Here is a 14,626-nt window from a genome sequence, read left to right as displayed (position 1 = left end):
GGGAGTCACAAACTGGAACTGATCCAATCTAATCACACAAGAGGAGTCACTGGACACCTCCACATCAGACACCAAAGTAATTGTGGAGATGGAGTCTAAGTCGGCCTGAATACGACAGATTTCCCCCACAAAGAATTCATTAAACACATCACAGTGGGTGGTTAAAGATTCTGATTCAAGGGAGGAGGAGCACATACTAGCCCTCTCACAACCCTGAACAACTCCGCCAGACAGGAACTTGCGGATGCAATACGGGCAAAAAAGAATTGCTTCTCTGCCGCACATATTGCCTGAGCATAGATCTTCAAATGAACTCTATGTTGCAATCTGTCAGATTCAAGCCGAGTCTTTCTCCAATTGCACTCCAGTTGTCTGCCTCACTGCTTCAGCCCCCGTAGTTCTTCGTGTACTAAGGGGCCAGTTTTTAAGCAGGACAGAGAAGACGCTTAGGAGCAATCATGTCTACTGCCCCAGTGAGTTTGCTGTTCCAATTCTCCACCAGGGCATCAACAGGATCACCGGCAGAGCCAACACTAAATCCCTCAAAGGCTTCTTGAAATCCTATATGGTCCAATAACCTTCTCGGGCAGAACATCCTAATAGGTCCCTCGCCCCTGCGAAGGTGGGAAGTGATTTTGAGTCCAACCTTAACCAGATGGTGGTCTATCCATGACAATGGGGAAAGCACAGGATTCCCCACCCACAGAACACCACCCTAATCAGACTGAAAGACCAAATCAAGTGTGTGACCAGCAATGTGTGCCGGCCCCGAGACCACTTGAGACCACTTTAATTCCATTAAAATCAAGAGCACCATACTGATTTCAAGGCAAATATTTTCCCTTTAATGAATTGGGTTCTAAAGCCATAAGGCTTACTTAACAGTTCAAAAGGATTATGTGCTATCTCGGACGGTGGCGAAGGGAGCTCAACACTACTAAAGCACAATTAATAATATTAACAAAAAGTGCTGCAGCTAAAAAATCCAGATTTTCTGTTTCCAAAGTCATTTTTAACATGAGTAAAGACTGATAGCAAAAGTGACTTAATGAGAATAAATACAGTGCCACTTCAAAGTGTATTTTTTAATACACTGACACAAAATATGCCAGTTTGAATGACAAAATACACATCAGGCAGTGGCACCACTTATTAATCGAGTGCCCCTTTTCAAGTAGCCAGTTTTCATAACGTTGCTGCTTATGCTGAATCAGGGAAGTGATCCATCTAGTTTTCTTCACACTGCCTCCACAATTGCCAAGCAGTTGCCCCATGAATCCAAGCATCTTCTACTGCTCACAACATCTAAGACCCCTTCTCACGTACTACTGCTTGCCCTCCAAAACTCTCTTACATGTCAAAACAACTGCTGCCTCCTGCATCCTGCAGGCTTAAGCATCTCTGTTATAGAAGTCTCCTTTTCCACTGGACAGCGTTATCCAATCCACACCCTTTCCCCTCAGCTGCAAATGCTGGCAAATCACAGATTCAATATTCCTAATCTTCTTTGACAACTACTGTTCATTTAAATGAAGACTGATGTTAGGGGCCAATTATGAGGCACACCATAGCAGTCACTGGTAGATCAGCCCCGTTTGTGTGGATGTTGCTTCCTAGTCCTGAAGATAATTCAGTACTATTTGTCGAGTGTGGTTGAGGTGATGTAGGCTCGTGTGAGGAAACCAAGAGGCTTGAGAAGGCCCATGGGCCTTAGTTCGACAACCCTGATTTAAACTTAGATACTTTTTTGTGCCAACATTGAAGCGATAAAAGGTAAATTGTTCATGTATTTTGTCAATTGGTTCATTTTTTGCTATCACAAATGTACCACAAATGCACAGATGTAGACTCTAGGCTTGCAAATTACCATTCATCTAGGAAGAACAACAGTCCCTTCCAGGCAAGGCACATCTTTGTGCATTTTTATTGCCCGGTAATTCTGGAAATGGCATTTGAGGTTCTTTTACATGTTCCCTTCTGGAAAGGAAAGAGAAACCACTATATTCAGTGGCAGACACCCTCACTAATGGTGTGAATGTGCAACATACAAAACACCTCCACAGTGTTTAGTAATCTAGAGTTGTCACACTATGTATGCACAGGGTACCAATTTTTTCTGACTCCCTCTCCACGCAGAAGTGCTCCCTGGAACCTACAAGTAGACCTCTGAGGGCAGCACGACCTTTAGGAATGAACTTTGGGGGAGAGGGGAGTGAACTGATGCCTCATGCACACAGAACAGCTCTGGATCACTAAACACTGCAAGGTACACTACATGCTGCACCTCCACATTGTTAGTGAGGATGTCAGCTAGTGTCTCCAAAACAAACATCCTCTGTTCCCATCTGGTTCTTTCTTCCTAGAGCAGAATAAGGAGGAGACAGACAGTCCCAAGAGAAGCCTCCAAATCAGGCTCTGTACCAGAGGACTGGAAAGTAGCAAATGTAACACCGATTTTCAAAAAGGGGCGAAGGGGCAATCCGGGAAATTACAGGCCAGTTAGCTTAATGTCTGTTCCAGGCAAATTGATGGAAAGCATCATCAAGGATAAAATTGTAAAGCGCATAGAACAACAGGCCCTGCTGGGGGAACCAGTATGGCTTCTGCAAAGATAAATCTTGCCTCACAAAACTTCTGGAGTTCTTCGAGAGTGTCAACAAGTGTGTGGGTAAAGGTGACCTGGCTGACATTGTATTTTTGGACTTCCAAAAAGCTTTCGACAAAGTTCCTCGTCAAAGACTCTTAAGAAATCTTAGCAGTCATGGGATACGGGGACAAGTACATGTGTGGATTTGTAAGTGGTTGAAAGACAGGAAACAGAGGGTAGGGATAAATTGAGATTTTTCACAATGGAGGGAAGTAAGAAGTGAGGTCCCTCAGAGGTTGGGACTGTAATTTATTCATAAATGGTCAAGTTGAGGTAAGCAGTAAGGTAGCCAAATTTGCAGGCGATACCAAACTCTTTAGGGTAGTGAAATTCAAAACAGATTGTGAGGAGCTCCAAAAGGATCTCTCCAAACTGGGTGAGTGTGCAACAAAACGTTGACAAGTATAAAGCTGGGACAAAAACCCCCAACTTCTCGTATACGCTGATGGGATCTGAGCTGTCAGTGACTGACCAGGAGAGGGATCTTGGGGTCATGGTGGACAGCTCGTTGAAAACATCGACTGTTGTGAAAAAGGCCAATTAAAAAGGGGGACTGAAAACAAAACTGCTAATATTATAATGCTCTTATACAAAACTATGGTGCAGACACACTTGGAGTACTGTGTACAATTCTGGTCACCACATCAACACAAGTTCTACATTGTAGAACTGGAAAAGGTGCAGAAGAGGGCAACCAAGATGATCAGGGGCCTAGAGGACCTTCCTTATGAGGCAAGGCTACAACACCTGGGGCTTTTTAGTTTGGAAAAAAGACGACTGCGGGGAGATATGATAGAAGTCTATAAAATCATGCATGGTGTAGAGAAAGTGGATAGAGAGAAATGTTTTGCTTTCACACATAACACTAGAACTAGGGGTCTTCCTATGAAATTGGTTGCCAAGAAATTTAGGTCCAACAAACGGAAGTACTTTTTCACACAACGCATAATCAACTTGTGGAATTCTCTGCCACAAGATGTGGTGTTCGCTACTAGTTTGGATGGCTTTAAGAGGGGTTTAAACAACTTCATGGAGGAGAGATCTATCAATGGCTACTAGTTAGAGGGCTATAGGTCACCTCCAGCCTCAGAGGCAGGATGCCTTTGAATACCAGTTGCAGGGGAATAACAGCAGGAGAGAGGGCATGCCCTCAGCTCCTGCCTATAGGTTTCCAGTGATCCGCTGTGTGAAACAGGATGCTGGACTATATGGGCTGTGGGCCTGATCCAGCAGAGCTGATCTTATTTCAGGACTGCAGCTGGAACAATGTACCCCATCTTACTGGACTGACCCCTTGTTTCAGTTGGGCTAGGCAACACAGCAGAGCTAGTTCCTGCTTGTCTTTTTGTCTCTAACCATCTGTTAGAGGAGAGCTGGTCTTGTGGTAGCAAGCATGAATTGTCCCCTTAGCTAAGCAAGGTCTGTCCTGGTTGCATATGAATGGGAGACGTGTGTGAGCACCCTTAGGCGACAGAGCCACTCTGGGAAGAGCAGAAAGGTTCAAAGTTCCTTCCCTGACTTCTCCAAGATAGGGCTGAGAGAGATTCCTGCCTGCAACCTTGGAGAAGCCGCTGCCTGTCTGTGTAGACAATACTGAGCTAGATGGACCAATGGTCTGACTCAGTATATGGCAGCTTCCTATGTTCCACTTCTACATTCACCTGGAACAATGGAACAGGAGAGGGTGGAGGCATATACAATGTTTTGAGTGTTACCCTTAAAACAAATGCCTCAGAGTGCAGTGAATGTGTGTTGAAACCACTTCATTTGTTTAAAATATGTCTGTCTTCCCCCTATGAGAGAATGCAAATGCATACTCAAGTCTTCACAGTAATGGTATGGAGGCTGCCCACATGCCCATCCTCCAGATATAATGGCAGCTGCCCTCAATGAGCTGGGGAGGCAAACACGTGGAATGTGTGTGTTTAGTAGCTGCTCCTCCTTGTGTTCTGGGAGGGGGAGAATAGAATTGCCAGAGACCTCCTCAGGCAAGTGAATAACACTCCACCCCCAACACAGACACCGAAGATTTGCAAAGATGCCATAATTTTTAAAAGTGTGAATATGAGGTCACAATTATACATAATAAACTCATATGCTAAGACTATTAAACTAGTAGAACAGCAGCAATCTTTAAATGTTTCAAATTGATAAAGGAGAAAACAGAACCTTATTTTAGTCACAATGTAACACTAACAAGAAACGGAATAGATGCTTCTGTCATTCAGCGTATGTATACTTACCCACATAATGCATGTTAAGGGCCAAGTACTTGTACTGGAACAGGGGATTGTTGTTGAGGCTACTTCTTTGGATCTGCTGGAAGAAGGAACTGACATCCCATCTGTACAAGACATCCAAAAGCATGATGCTTGGCACCCGCAAGGCCACATTTAACACTGCTTCCAATTTCTCCTTTGCAGCCATTCTGTTCCTTGTCAGTGAGTGTGCAGCAGACTGTAAAAAGCAAAAATCAACAAATAAGTGTCAGTTCATCCCAGTGTCCATTACACAAGAATTTCCCTGCCGGATCACACCAGCACTCCATCCAGTGCAGTATTCTGCTGTCCCCAGCAAAGGCCAGGCAGATTCCTCTGGAAAACATAAAGGTGATGGCCATACCCTGCGTGTTGCTCCCCATACCATCTAGAGTTGTATATATCAAACTGTATATAAATACGATTGAATGAATGAATGAATGAATAAATAAATGGTATTTAGAAGTACACTGCCTGACCATGGAGGTATCATTTAGGTGATGATTACTAGACATTGATCAACCTATTTTTTAAAAAATGAATTTACTCAATGCTTTAAAAAAAAAATATTGGCCATTATCAAACCTTGCAATAAGCAAAACTTCAGGTGGAAGAATGAATGAAAGAAACGTCAGTTAAAAGTAGCTCTGCACAACATACAGCCCACAGGTCATATGCAGCCCACAAGGCCTTTTTTCTTGGCCCACAGGGTCATTGCCCTCCGCTGCTGCCAGCTGAACTGGCAAAGATAGCATGTGGGCAGCTGGACGGGCCGCAGAGAGGGAGAGAACCGCCTCCCCACCCACCCGCCCCATCCTCATGTGCTTGCTCCACCCCTTCTGAGCAGCCAGTGGGGTGGGCATTCTGAAAGCGCTGTGTGTGTGCGTGCTTCAGATGGCTGCTGTGTTCTGAATGCGTGTGCCTGGGATGGCTGCTGCCAGCTGAACAAGCCAAGACAAGAATGGGGGGGTGGGGTGGCAGGATGGGCTGAGCTTATTCTGCCTGAGCTTAGTAGCTGAGCTTATTCTGCCGGGCTCCCAGAAGCCTCCCTGCTTACAGCTACATCTCCAGGCTTTGAGATTGCACTTTTGCTATGTGAGCTGCACCGTAATGTGAGCTCCCAGTTTATGCTATACATAGGGACAAGTCGCTTAATTGGCAGTGGACTGGTCGCCACTAGATTTGGGCGGCAAGTAACACAAATTGCAAAGGGGATTAGCTTCACACACCCTCGCCCTACGTGGGGGCCCCGGCTAAGCAGACCCCAGAACTAGCTATTGTGAATTATCTGGCATCCGAGGTCATTTTGAACTTAGGATGAACTCTAAAACTCCCCTCATCCTGTTGCAAGAGAGATAACACCTGATGCTAATGAAGCAATTAAGCTAGGAAGGGAAAGCAGACAAGTGCAGCAGCAGTCTCCATCACAAAAGGGGAGAGTTAGTGATGTAATTTTGCATGTGTACCTATGGAGACTTTTGACAGAATTATTGGGAGAGTCAGTCCCAACACAGGATACTCTTTTGACACACCTGCATACTCTAATTTTCATTACAATCAGCCTTGCATACAATAGGCTATTCACACCCCATCCTACCCAGGAAGGATGATCAGACCCAATGTATTCCATGCCGGCCTACCTGGGCTCTTCTGTTTCAGCAAAGTATGACAAAAGAAATATGTTTCCAAGGCACAATTTGAGATATAAGTTTCCCTAACTCCATGCCCCAGTGTGCTTTCCCGTGTCTATCACTGGAGACTCCAACAGCAGAAAATCACAAGAAGTGTGTTCCCTCGTGCCTCTCACTTGGGATTCCACTGCAACAAGGACTTCAACAAGACCATCTCTGTGCTCCCTTGTATACTATACTTGGGATCCTGTTGAGCATTTCCTATGCAATCTTGCAACCTCAAAAGAGCCTGAAATCATTACCTGGATCGGTCTGTGTGCCTTTCCAGCCAGCGTCCCTAGCAGGTGTAGGGATCTGGGTCCACCAAGACACCTATCCTGTGGGCATCCATCCTTTCACTAATCTCTACAACCCTCCTGCCTTCCTCCTCTGCTGGAAGCCCCATTACCTAGAGACAGGTACAGTATAGCAGTTGTCCGGACCCCAATCAGGACCCCAATCTATCACTTCCATTCAAACTTCCCCCTTCCTTAGCATCTCTCTCCTGCAAGCCTGGGAATGTACACATAATCTGGAACTTTAAGCTAAATGTGCCTTACAATAGTCTATTTTTAAACTTATTTGTATTACTTTTACATTGGGACTGCCTAGCAACTTAGTCTTGTGGCTTTTATTATTTTTCTTCCAGTAATTAAAATCTATTTCTCAAGCCGGTTTTCTTGAGTTCAGACGCTTGCACAAATTAAAACTGCTTGGAACTGTTTCCCCTTTTGAACTAAATTCCCCACATTCACATTCACTGGGGGTGATGACCAAACACCCTCGAGGCAGTTCCAAAGGAGCCCGTACTCTCTCGCTGTGGGAGTGCTGCTTGCCTGCCCCTGCTAGGGATGTGAACAGAACTGGTTCAGAGGCCCTTTATGAGTTCGAATGACTGGCAGTTCTGCCAGTTTGAAGGCGGCGTTTCCAGGGTAGGAAACCCTCAACTAGCCACAAAGCAGTTCCTTCAGTGGTTCTCTGGCTCAGCACACACTGGGGCCTCGCGTCTCCGAACTCTGCTATTGCTCCGGACAGCAAACCTGGGGAATTGTTGCTGAATGGCCAACTCTCACCCTGAGCAAACCAGTTGCAGAATGGGGGCTGTGACCAGCTGCCGGGAATGGGAGCCCAGCAGCCCGAGGAGGGCCCCTCACGGTGAGGGATGCCGTCACTCTCCTGCACACCCTGCCACCATTTTTAGAGAAAGAAAGAACCAAGGTCAACAAAAAGCTGGAAGCACCCCCCCCCGCCCCCTTCCACAGGAAGCGCCAGCACAGGGCCCTCGTTCCAGAAGAGGCTCCTCAGAGCAGAGCACTTGACCTTGGGACTCCTGCGGAACAGGGCGGACTGCCGAGGACAGCGAGGGCTAGGGATGTGCATGGAAGGCGGGGGGTTGACTTTAAGGGCAGGGGAGGATGCATTTACCCCTTCCTCTGCTTTCCCTCCACTGGCATTCCATTGCAAACCGGTCCCGCGGGGCAGCAGTGTACCTCTCTGCCGCCCCGTCCACTCCTCGGAACGGAAGCAGAAGTACCCAGCAGGTGCCGCCCCTCCAGACCGGTTTGCAATGGAGCGCCAGCAGGAGAAAATCAGAGAGAGGGGTAAATGCATCCTCCCCTGCCCTTAAAGTCAAACCCCCCCCCAGCGTTTTTGTCAAGGCCAGGAGCTTCCTGAGAATGATGGCGCACATGTGCCCTGTGTCGCCATCAGAGCGCATGTGCATCCACATTCACAGGAGGCTCCCGGCCCTCATAGAAGTGCGAGGCTTGCAAGTCCAGGTAACGGGAGCGGAGGCAAGGTGGCAGGCTGCTCACCTCCCTGCCACTTGCCCTAATTTCCAGGAAACTTCCAGCCCCGATGGAAGGGCAGAGGGGCTTGGGATCCGGGGGGGGGGGGAAGGGGGGGAGCCAAGTAGGGGTTCACAGTCTCACATTTCTGTGTTTCAACTGAATTGAGGAATGAATGATTCTGCTTGGAATTCCACATCAACTCCACATCCCCCATCTCAAATAGCTGCCAAGGGGGGGAAAAAACCCCACATTGGCAGTTATCCAAATATGGGTTTTGTTGCCATAACTGTTATGAATTTTTAATCCAATTTAATTAATCTTGGCCTGCCAGAGCTTCAATAGTTCAATTAATTTTAATTAAATTCATTAATGAATTTAATTTTAATTTGATTAAATTAATTAATTAATTAATTAATATTAAATTTTAATTTAATAATCAGTGCCCTAAATTTAGGGCCTAAACATTTACCTTGGCCTCCGCACAACAAGTCATGGTTGACTTCGGCCCACCAGAGCATTTGAGTTGTACACCCCGGTTAAAAGCTTCCAACTCTGGGATAAGTACAGAACATTTTGTATGAAAAACAGATAGCTGACTTTAATGTTATTGTATCCTTTCTCTGCAGTACAAAATACGTATAGGCAGCTGGACTTATCAGTTATTTTTAATTTAAGCAAGGCAAAAGCCTTATTCAGACATTACACTGCACACACCAGACCCAGAAGTAAGTAAGTATGTTTGATTGATTTCTATACCGCCATTCCAAAAATGGTTCAGGGCGGTTTACACAGAGAATAATAAATAAATAAGATGGATCCCTGTCCCCAAAGGGCCCACAATCTAAAAAGAAACATAAGATACACACCAGCAACAGTCACTGGAGGAACTGTGCTGGGGTTGGATAGGGCCAGTTACTCTCCCCCTGCTAAACAAAGAGAATCACCAAGTTAAAAGGTACCTCTTTGCCAAGTTAGCAGGTGTATATGTGGAATAACTAAAAAGTTAACTTTCAACATCATAAAAATAACATTCTGACTAAATATATCACTCAAAGCCAGCTGTAGCTGCTCCTGGGCTATGGAATGCACTCCCAGCAGAAATTCGTAATTTGAGATCATTGCTGTCCTTCAAGAGAGCCCTTAAAACCTACTTATTTGGCCTGGCCTTCCACAGTTTTAAATGATTAATTGTTTTAAACTGTTTTAAACTGTTGCCCTGATTTTCAGGGCTTTTAGCTGTTTCATTGGTTTTATTGTGTTTTAATAGTTTCATTTTAATTGTTAATATGTTTTAATTGTTTTTATCATGTTGTGAACCGCCCTGAGCCATTTTGGAAGGGCGGTATATAAATCTAATAAATAAATAAATAATAAAACCAATAGAGGGAAATGATATGCTATGTCTTATCCACATGAAACCAGTCATTACACAATTTCCCCCAGTCTTAAAATGAAGGAAACCAGATTATTGCTTTTAATACAATAAAGGAGTACAAATGGAAAACCTAATGTATAGGGAAGCCTATGAGGCAATTTACACACACGTACAAAACCAGGGTAAGGGAGCCCAGCCTGGTTTTGAACGTGTGTGAGAACCACTGGGATCGCACCTGATCCCAGTGCTCATCTGGGAGGGCCATCCGCCACCCAGGGAAGCCTGGAGGATTGTCTGTGGGGAGTTAAGCTTTTCTGGGCTTCCTCCCCGCAGACAGAGTAGCCCTTTCTTACTAGTTGTGAGTAAGGGCTCTATATATTTAGCTAGGCCCACAAGACCTAGCTAAATCCAACCGTTTGGTGGCAAGAATCCACTGAAACATTCAAAGCAAAGTATACTTAACTGTTAAATGCACATCACAGGTCTTGCACAAGAGCTGGGCCTCCCTCTTCATCTGAGTCTAGCTAGAAGAGCCACCTGTCTGTAATCCTTAACAGATTCATTTGACCTTGGCTGAATTACAAGTTTAAGCTCCTATAATTTCTGGTTGTATTATGTTTTTCAGAGTTGCCCTGCGGATACATCAGGTTAGTTTTAAAAATAAAGACAGAGATGTGATCTCTAGAAGATATTCCAGCATGTCTAGCGGTCAGGTAGCACATTTTGGCAACATGGTCAGCTTATTTGTTGCCCTCGATTCCAAGGTATCCAGCAATTAAGCAGAAAATAATAATATGATAGTCTCAAAAGAAAAAAGGATCTCACAGGGGTGTGTAGCTAGGGGAGATGGGGCCCGTGTTCGCCCCTCTCAATGGCAGTCCCTCGGAATGAGGGAGACAATGAAGAAAAAGGGGAAGGGTATTTATGTATTTATTTAAAAAATTTCTATACCGCCCAAAACCTGTGTCTCTGGGCGGTTTACAATTAAAGCCATTTAAAACATTAAATCAATTAACAATTACAACCATTTATAAAGATTTTAAAACCCAGTATAAAAATTATTTAAAACTATAAATCTAATTAAAAGCCTGGGTGAATAAATGTGTCTTCAGTGCCTTTTTTAAAGTTGACAGAGATGGGGAGGCTCTTATTTCAACAGGGAGCACATTCCAAAGTCCAGGGGCTGCAACAGAGAAGTAGCCGCCAGATGAGTTGGCGGTAGCCGCAGGTGAACCTCTCCAGATTATCTTAGCAAGTGGTGAGGCTCATGGCGAAGACATTCTCTTAAATACCCAGGGCCTAAGCTGTTTAGGGTAGAGCTGGGGGGCCCAGGTTCTTTGAACCCATTCGTTCAATTATAGCTACAACCCTGGATCTCCAACCAGGAAAATGTAATAGGAATGATTATGCATTGAGTCCATGGCTAGGAATGAACTTTGGGAGTCAGTATGTATAGCAATTGTTCAGGTCCAGTAATTTAGTATAATTTAGCATCAGTGAAACTTCAAAATCATCCTGTTAAAAACAACCATGTCATGGAAGCCTGATTGCAAGAGAGAAATCCATATGAACCAAAGCTGCACCCATATGAATGTGACTTAGAGTCTTCCATTAAAACCTGCAACACAGTTATTGTAAACTTGCAGTATTCACAGGACAGCGCCAATCAGGAGATGTCACAAGCCCATAGGAGAGATAAAACAAAAGTGAGTGCTTTTAGATGATAACACAGCAGCAGCACTTCCATAGTATCTTGGAATGGGAAAGCATCATGAGGTCTCTTTAAACTGATTGGGCAGCAAAGTATTCCCACTGTGTAGCTTGATCTTGCTGATGTCAAAGTGATGCCCTCTTCAATTTTAAAAGGCTTGTTAAAAATCTAGTTTATGAAATGCTTTTCAGAAGAGCTTCAAATGGCTGTTTCAGATTGCACTGTTATAACGGCAAGCAGCCAGTATTGTGCTGGTTTGTCAAGATTATTAAGACACATCCCTTCAATATCAGACAACAGTCTATTGTACAGAGCTGTCCATACTGTGCAAGCTGCACTGTAGTCCATAGTATCCCCCATACAAACATTAGTCCCTCTCAAGACAAGAGCTTTCAAGCACCTCTCTCTCAATTTTGGTTCAACAGCCTGGTATATTGTCTAAAAGGCCTTAAATAAATGTAATGGTAATTTACACCCACTTAAATTCTGAAAAAAGGGAGTTCTAACATACAATATATTGTAGTTGTTAATAAAGCTCTGAATCTAGAAATAAAGATTATGCAGCAAATGCTACCAGTTATTCCCCCTGCCCATTAGAACACTGAAACTTGCTTATTTCCAATGCAAAATAAATGCTTATAATATTTAAACCCACTCTCTGAACTATTACCCCTAGGTCTGCAGTTCTACTGGGAAGAAAGCTAGCAAATCCATTTCTAGAACATTCTGCCTGACCTTTCTGTGTGGATATTGATTTAAGGGGTGTGTGTGTGTGTGTGTACGCATGTGTGTGTGCAAGCCATAGCATAGGGAGACCTCAGAAACATTGTGCAACATGAGCTATTATCATACACCAAATATCAATTCCAGCCTGCAATATTGCCAGTAGAAAATACAGCAATTTGCCATTCACTTACAGCCATTCGGTGATTATGTACTTTGGTTACAAGTCTTATTAAAAAGGGACGACGACAGAAAAGCCAAACACATTTAACTTTGACCATGAAAATAAGATTTCTGCTTCACAACATGAAATAATTTAAACTCTATTAAGTTGGGAGAGATTTCCAGTGTTTGATGGATGGATTATGCTGAAGACAGACAGCATCTCTGGCAGTTTCAATTATGCAGAGGGGGCAAGAAGAGCCAATGCCTTACAATTCCATTTCCCCATTTGAGTTCTAATTGGCTGGAGATGGAGATGCAGAACAGGAAACACAAGACATTACTTCTTGTTTCTTTGCAGCACCCTCATCTCCATTTACAGCCCAACATAAGAGTACTTTATAGTGTTTGTCTGAATGCATTCAGAAGAGTGAGGGAGACATATGGCCACTCACTCCACCCCTGGTCTCTAGGGCCATTCAGTGTAATGCCTTAAAGAACCTACATGAGGAGATTCTCAACTATGGATCTGCAGAAGTTGTTGGACTACAACTCCCATCATCCCCAGCAAAAATGCTGCACTTCCATGATCAGCAGGCTCGGGTGATCCAGGCTGCTGCTCACAGAAGCGCCAGCCATCACAGTTACGGTGCTTCCTCCTTCCCACAAACAACACAATAACGGTGAGTGCCTGGCTTGAGGGGTGAGTGACAGATGGGGTGGAACTTCCAACCCCAATTTGGGAGTTGTCACCATAAGTACAACAGTGCTCAAATGTCTGAAGAGGGCTCATGACATACAGGGATCCATGAATTTAGGTTTAGCTCACTAGCTAGCAGTTTCTTGTAGTTGCCACTAATCCACTCTCTTACCTCTGATTCTTTTCTGGCACACAGCCAAACGTTTTAAGAGAAAAGCGGGTCTTCTGTCATTTGCACTGGGATATGGAAACGGTTTGAATCCCAACTGGTACAGATTCTAAGGGAATTCAAATCCCTGCTGGTATCGGGCAGCAGCAATATAGAAAGATGCTGAAAGGAATCATCTTATACTGTGGGAGAGGAGGCAATGGTAGACCTCTCCTGTATACTCCCAAAGAAAACCACAAGGCTCTGTGGGCAGCAGGAGTCAAAATCGACTTGACGGCACCTTTATGGAAATGGTGAAAAAACAGTGGAAGCCCTCTTCTACTGCACAAAAGGGATTCCTGCTGTTTCCTACTGTCTTAAAAATGGCTTTGGAAACAAGATCTCTGGTGAGGAGATCTGTGTGGTGCTGGGTGCAGTTTCCCCAGCTATCTGCTTGGGGCAGATAGATGGGGGAACTTACCGCTGGCAAATTGATTTGTAGATGCCCGATGGCCCAGTGCTAACCAGAGAGGACCACAGGAACCCGAGCTGTGACTTTATGGGTAGTTTACAGCATTATATATTAAATACTAACAAACCTTTGGTTTAAGTTGAGAGTTCAGGAGCTTACAATTTTGATTTACATTCTAAAACACATGGGAATAGCAAGTTAAGTTATGCACCTCAATATATGTGCCATGTAAGCAGTAAAGACTTTGCATAGTCCTGGCTATTATGTTGGTTTTATAAATTAGGCTCCATGCACCCACACTTTGTCTTGTCCTTTCAGCTTGATATTGGGCTGGGAGGAAAATATTTCCAGATAGAAACTCAACAGGTGCAGCTTTCACAATCACTTGTTAGATTCACCTAATTTTATTTCTTTATGATGCATTCCTACATTTCACAGTGCTTGCTTAGAATGCCAGCTACGATATTAAGTGTCCAGGCAGGAACTCAACAAGTTTAAAAATCACAATCAGTTGCTACAGATGCATATAATGAATTTCTGCCAGATGCACTGATACATTGCTCACAGCATCCCATGTACAGGATGGATCATCAATAGTATGCAATAGATCTTTATTCTCGCAACATCTACCTATCACTCTCCAATATCCTGAACTGGATTCTAGAAGCACTTTCAGGCCAGCAAAGTTGTCCAGATGGACTCCAATTGCTTGCACCTCAGTCAAAAGTGGTATCAGCTGTTGGAGAAATTGCAGAGGGCAATTCTTCCCAAGCACTTAAAAGAAACTAAAGCCTAAAAAACCCCATATATTAATAGCATGTTTGCAAATGGAAAATATTCTATTTAGCCATAAACATTTATTTTGCCAACAGATCTGGGGTCGGGAAACTCTCCGACAGTACATATCTTTCAATTATGTTCAAGAACAAAGCTAACTGAGATAACACCTCTGACTGAAAGTGGAGGGAGA

General features: G+C 44.1%; 1 protein-coding gene across 1 annotated transcript in view; it reads right to left on the bottom strand.

Moving 5' to 3' along the window:
• The window catches only part of RNF145 (ring finger protein 145), a 104,510-nt gene that overhangs the window by 74,734 nt on the left and 15,150 nt on the right, over positions 1-14,626 (bottom strand). The window contains exon 2 of the mRNA XM_053297539.1: positions 4,891-5,104. Within this exon, the coding sequence (XP_053153514.1) occupies positions 4,891-5,074 (184 nt within the window). The 5' untranslated portion in view covers positions 5,075-5,104. The remainder of the gene's footprint in view (positions 1-4,890; positions 5,105-14,626) is intronic.

Source organism: Hemicordylus capensis, chromosome 2 (genome assembly GCF_027244095.1).
Source record: "Hemicordylus capensis ecotype Gifberg chromosome 2, rHemCap1.1.pri, whole genome shotgun sequence".
Lineage (NCBI taxonomy): Eukaryota > Metazoa > Chordata > Lepidosauria > Squamata > Cordylidae > Hemicordylus > Hemicordylus capensis.
Note: the sequence above shows the minus strand (reverse complement) of the source record. Positions and strands in the feature narration are given on the sequence as shown.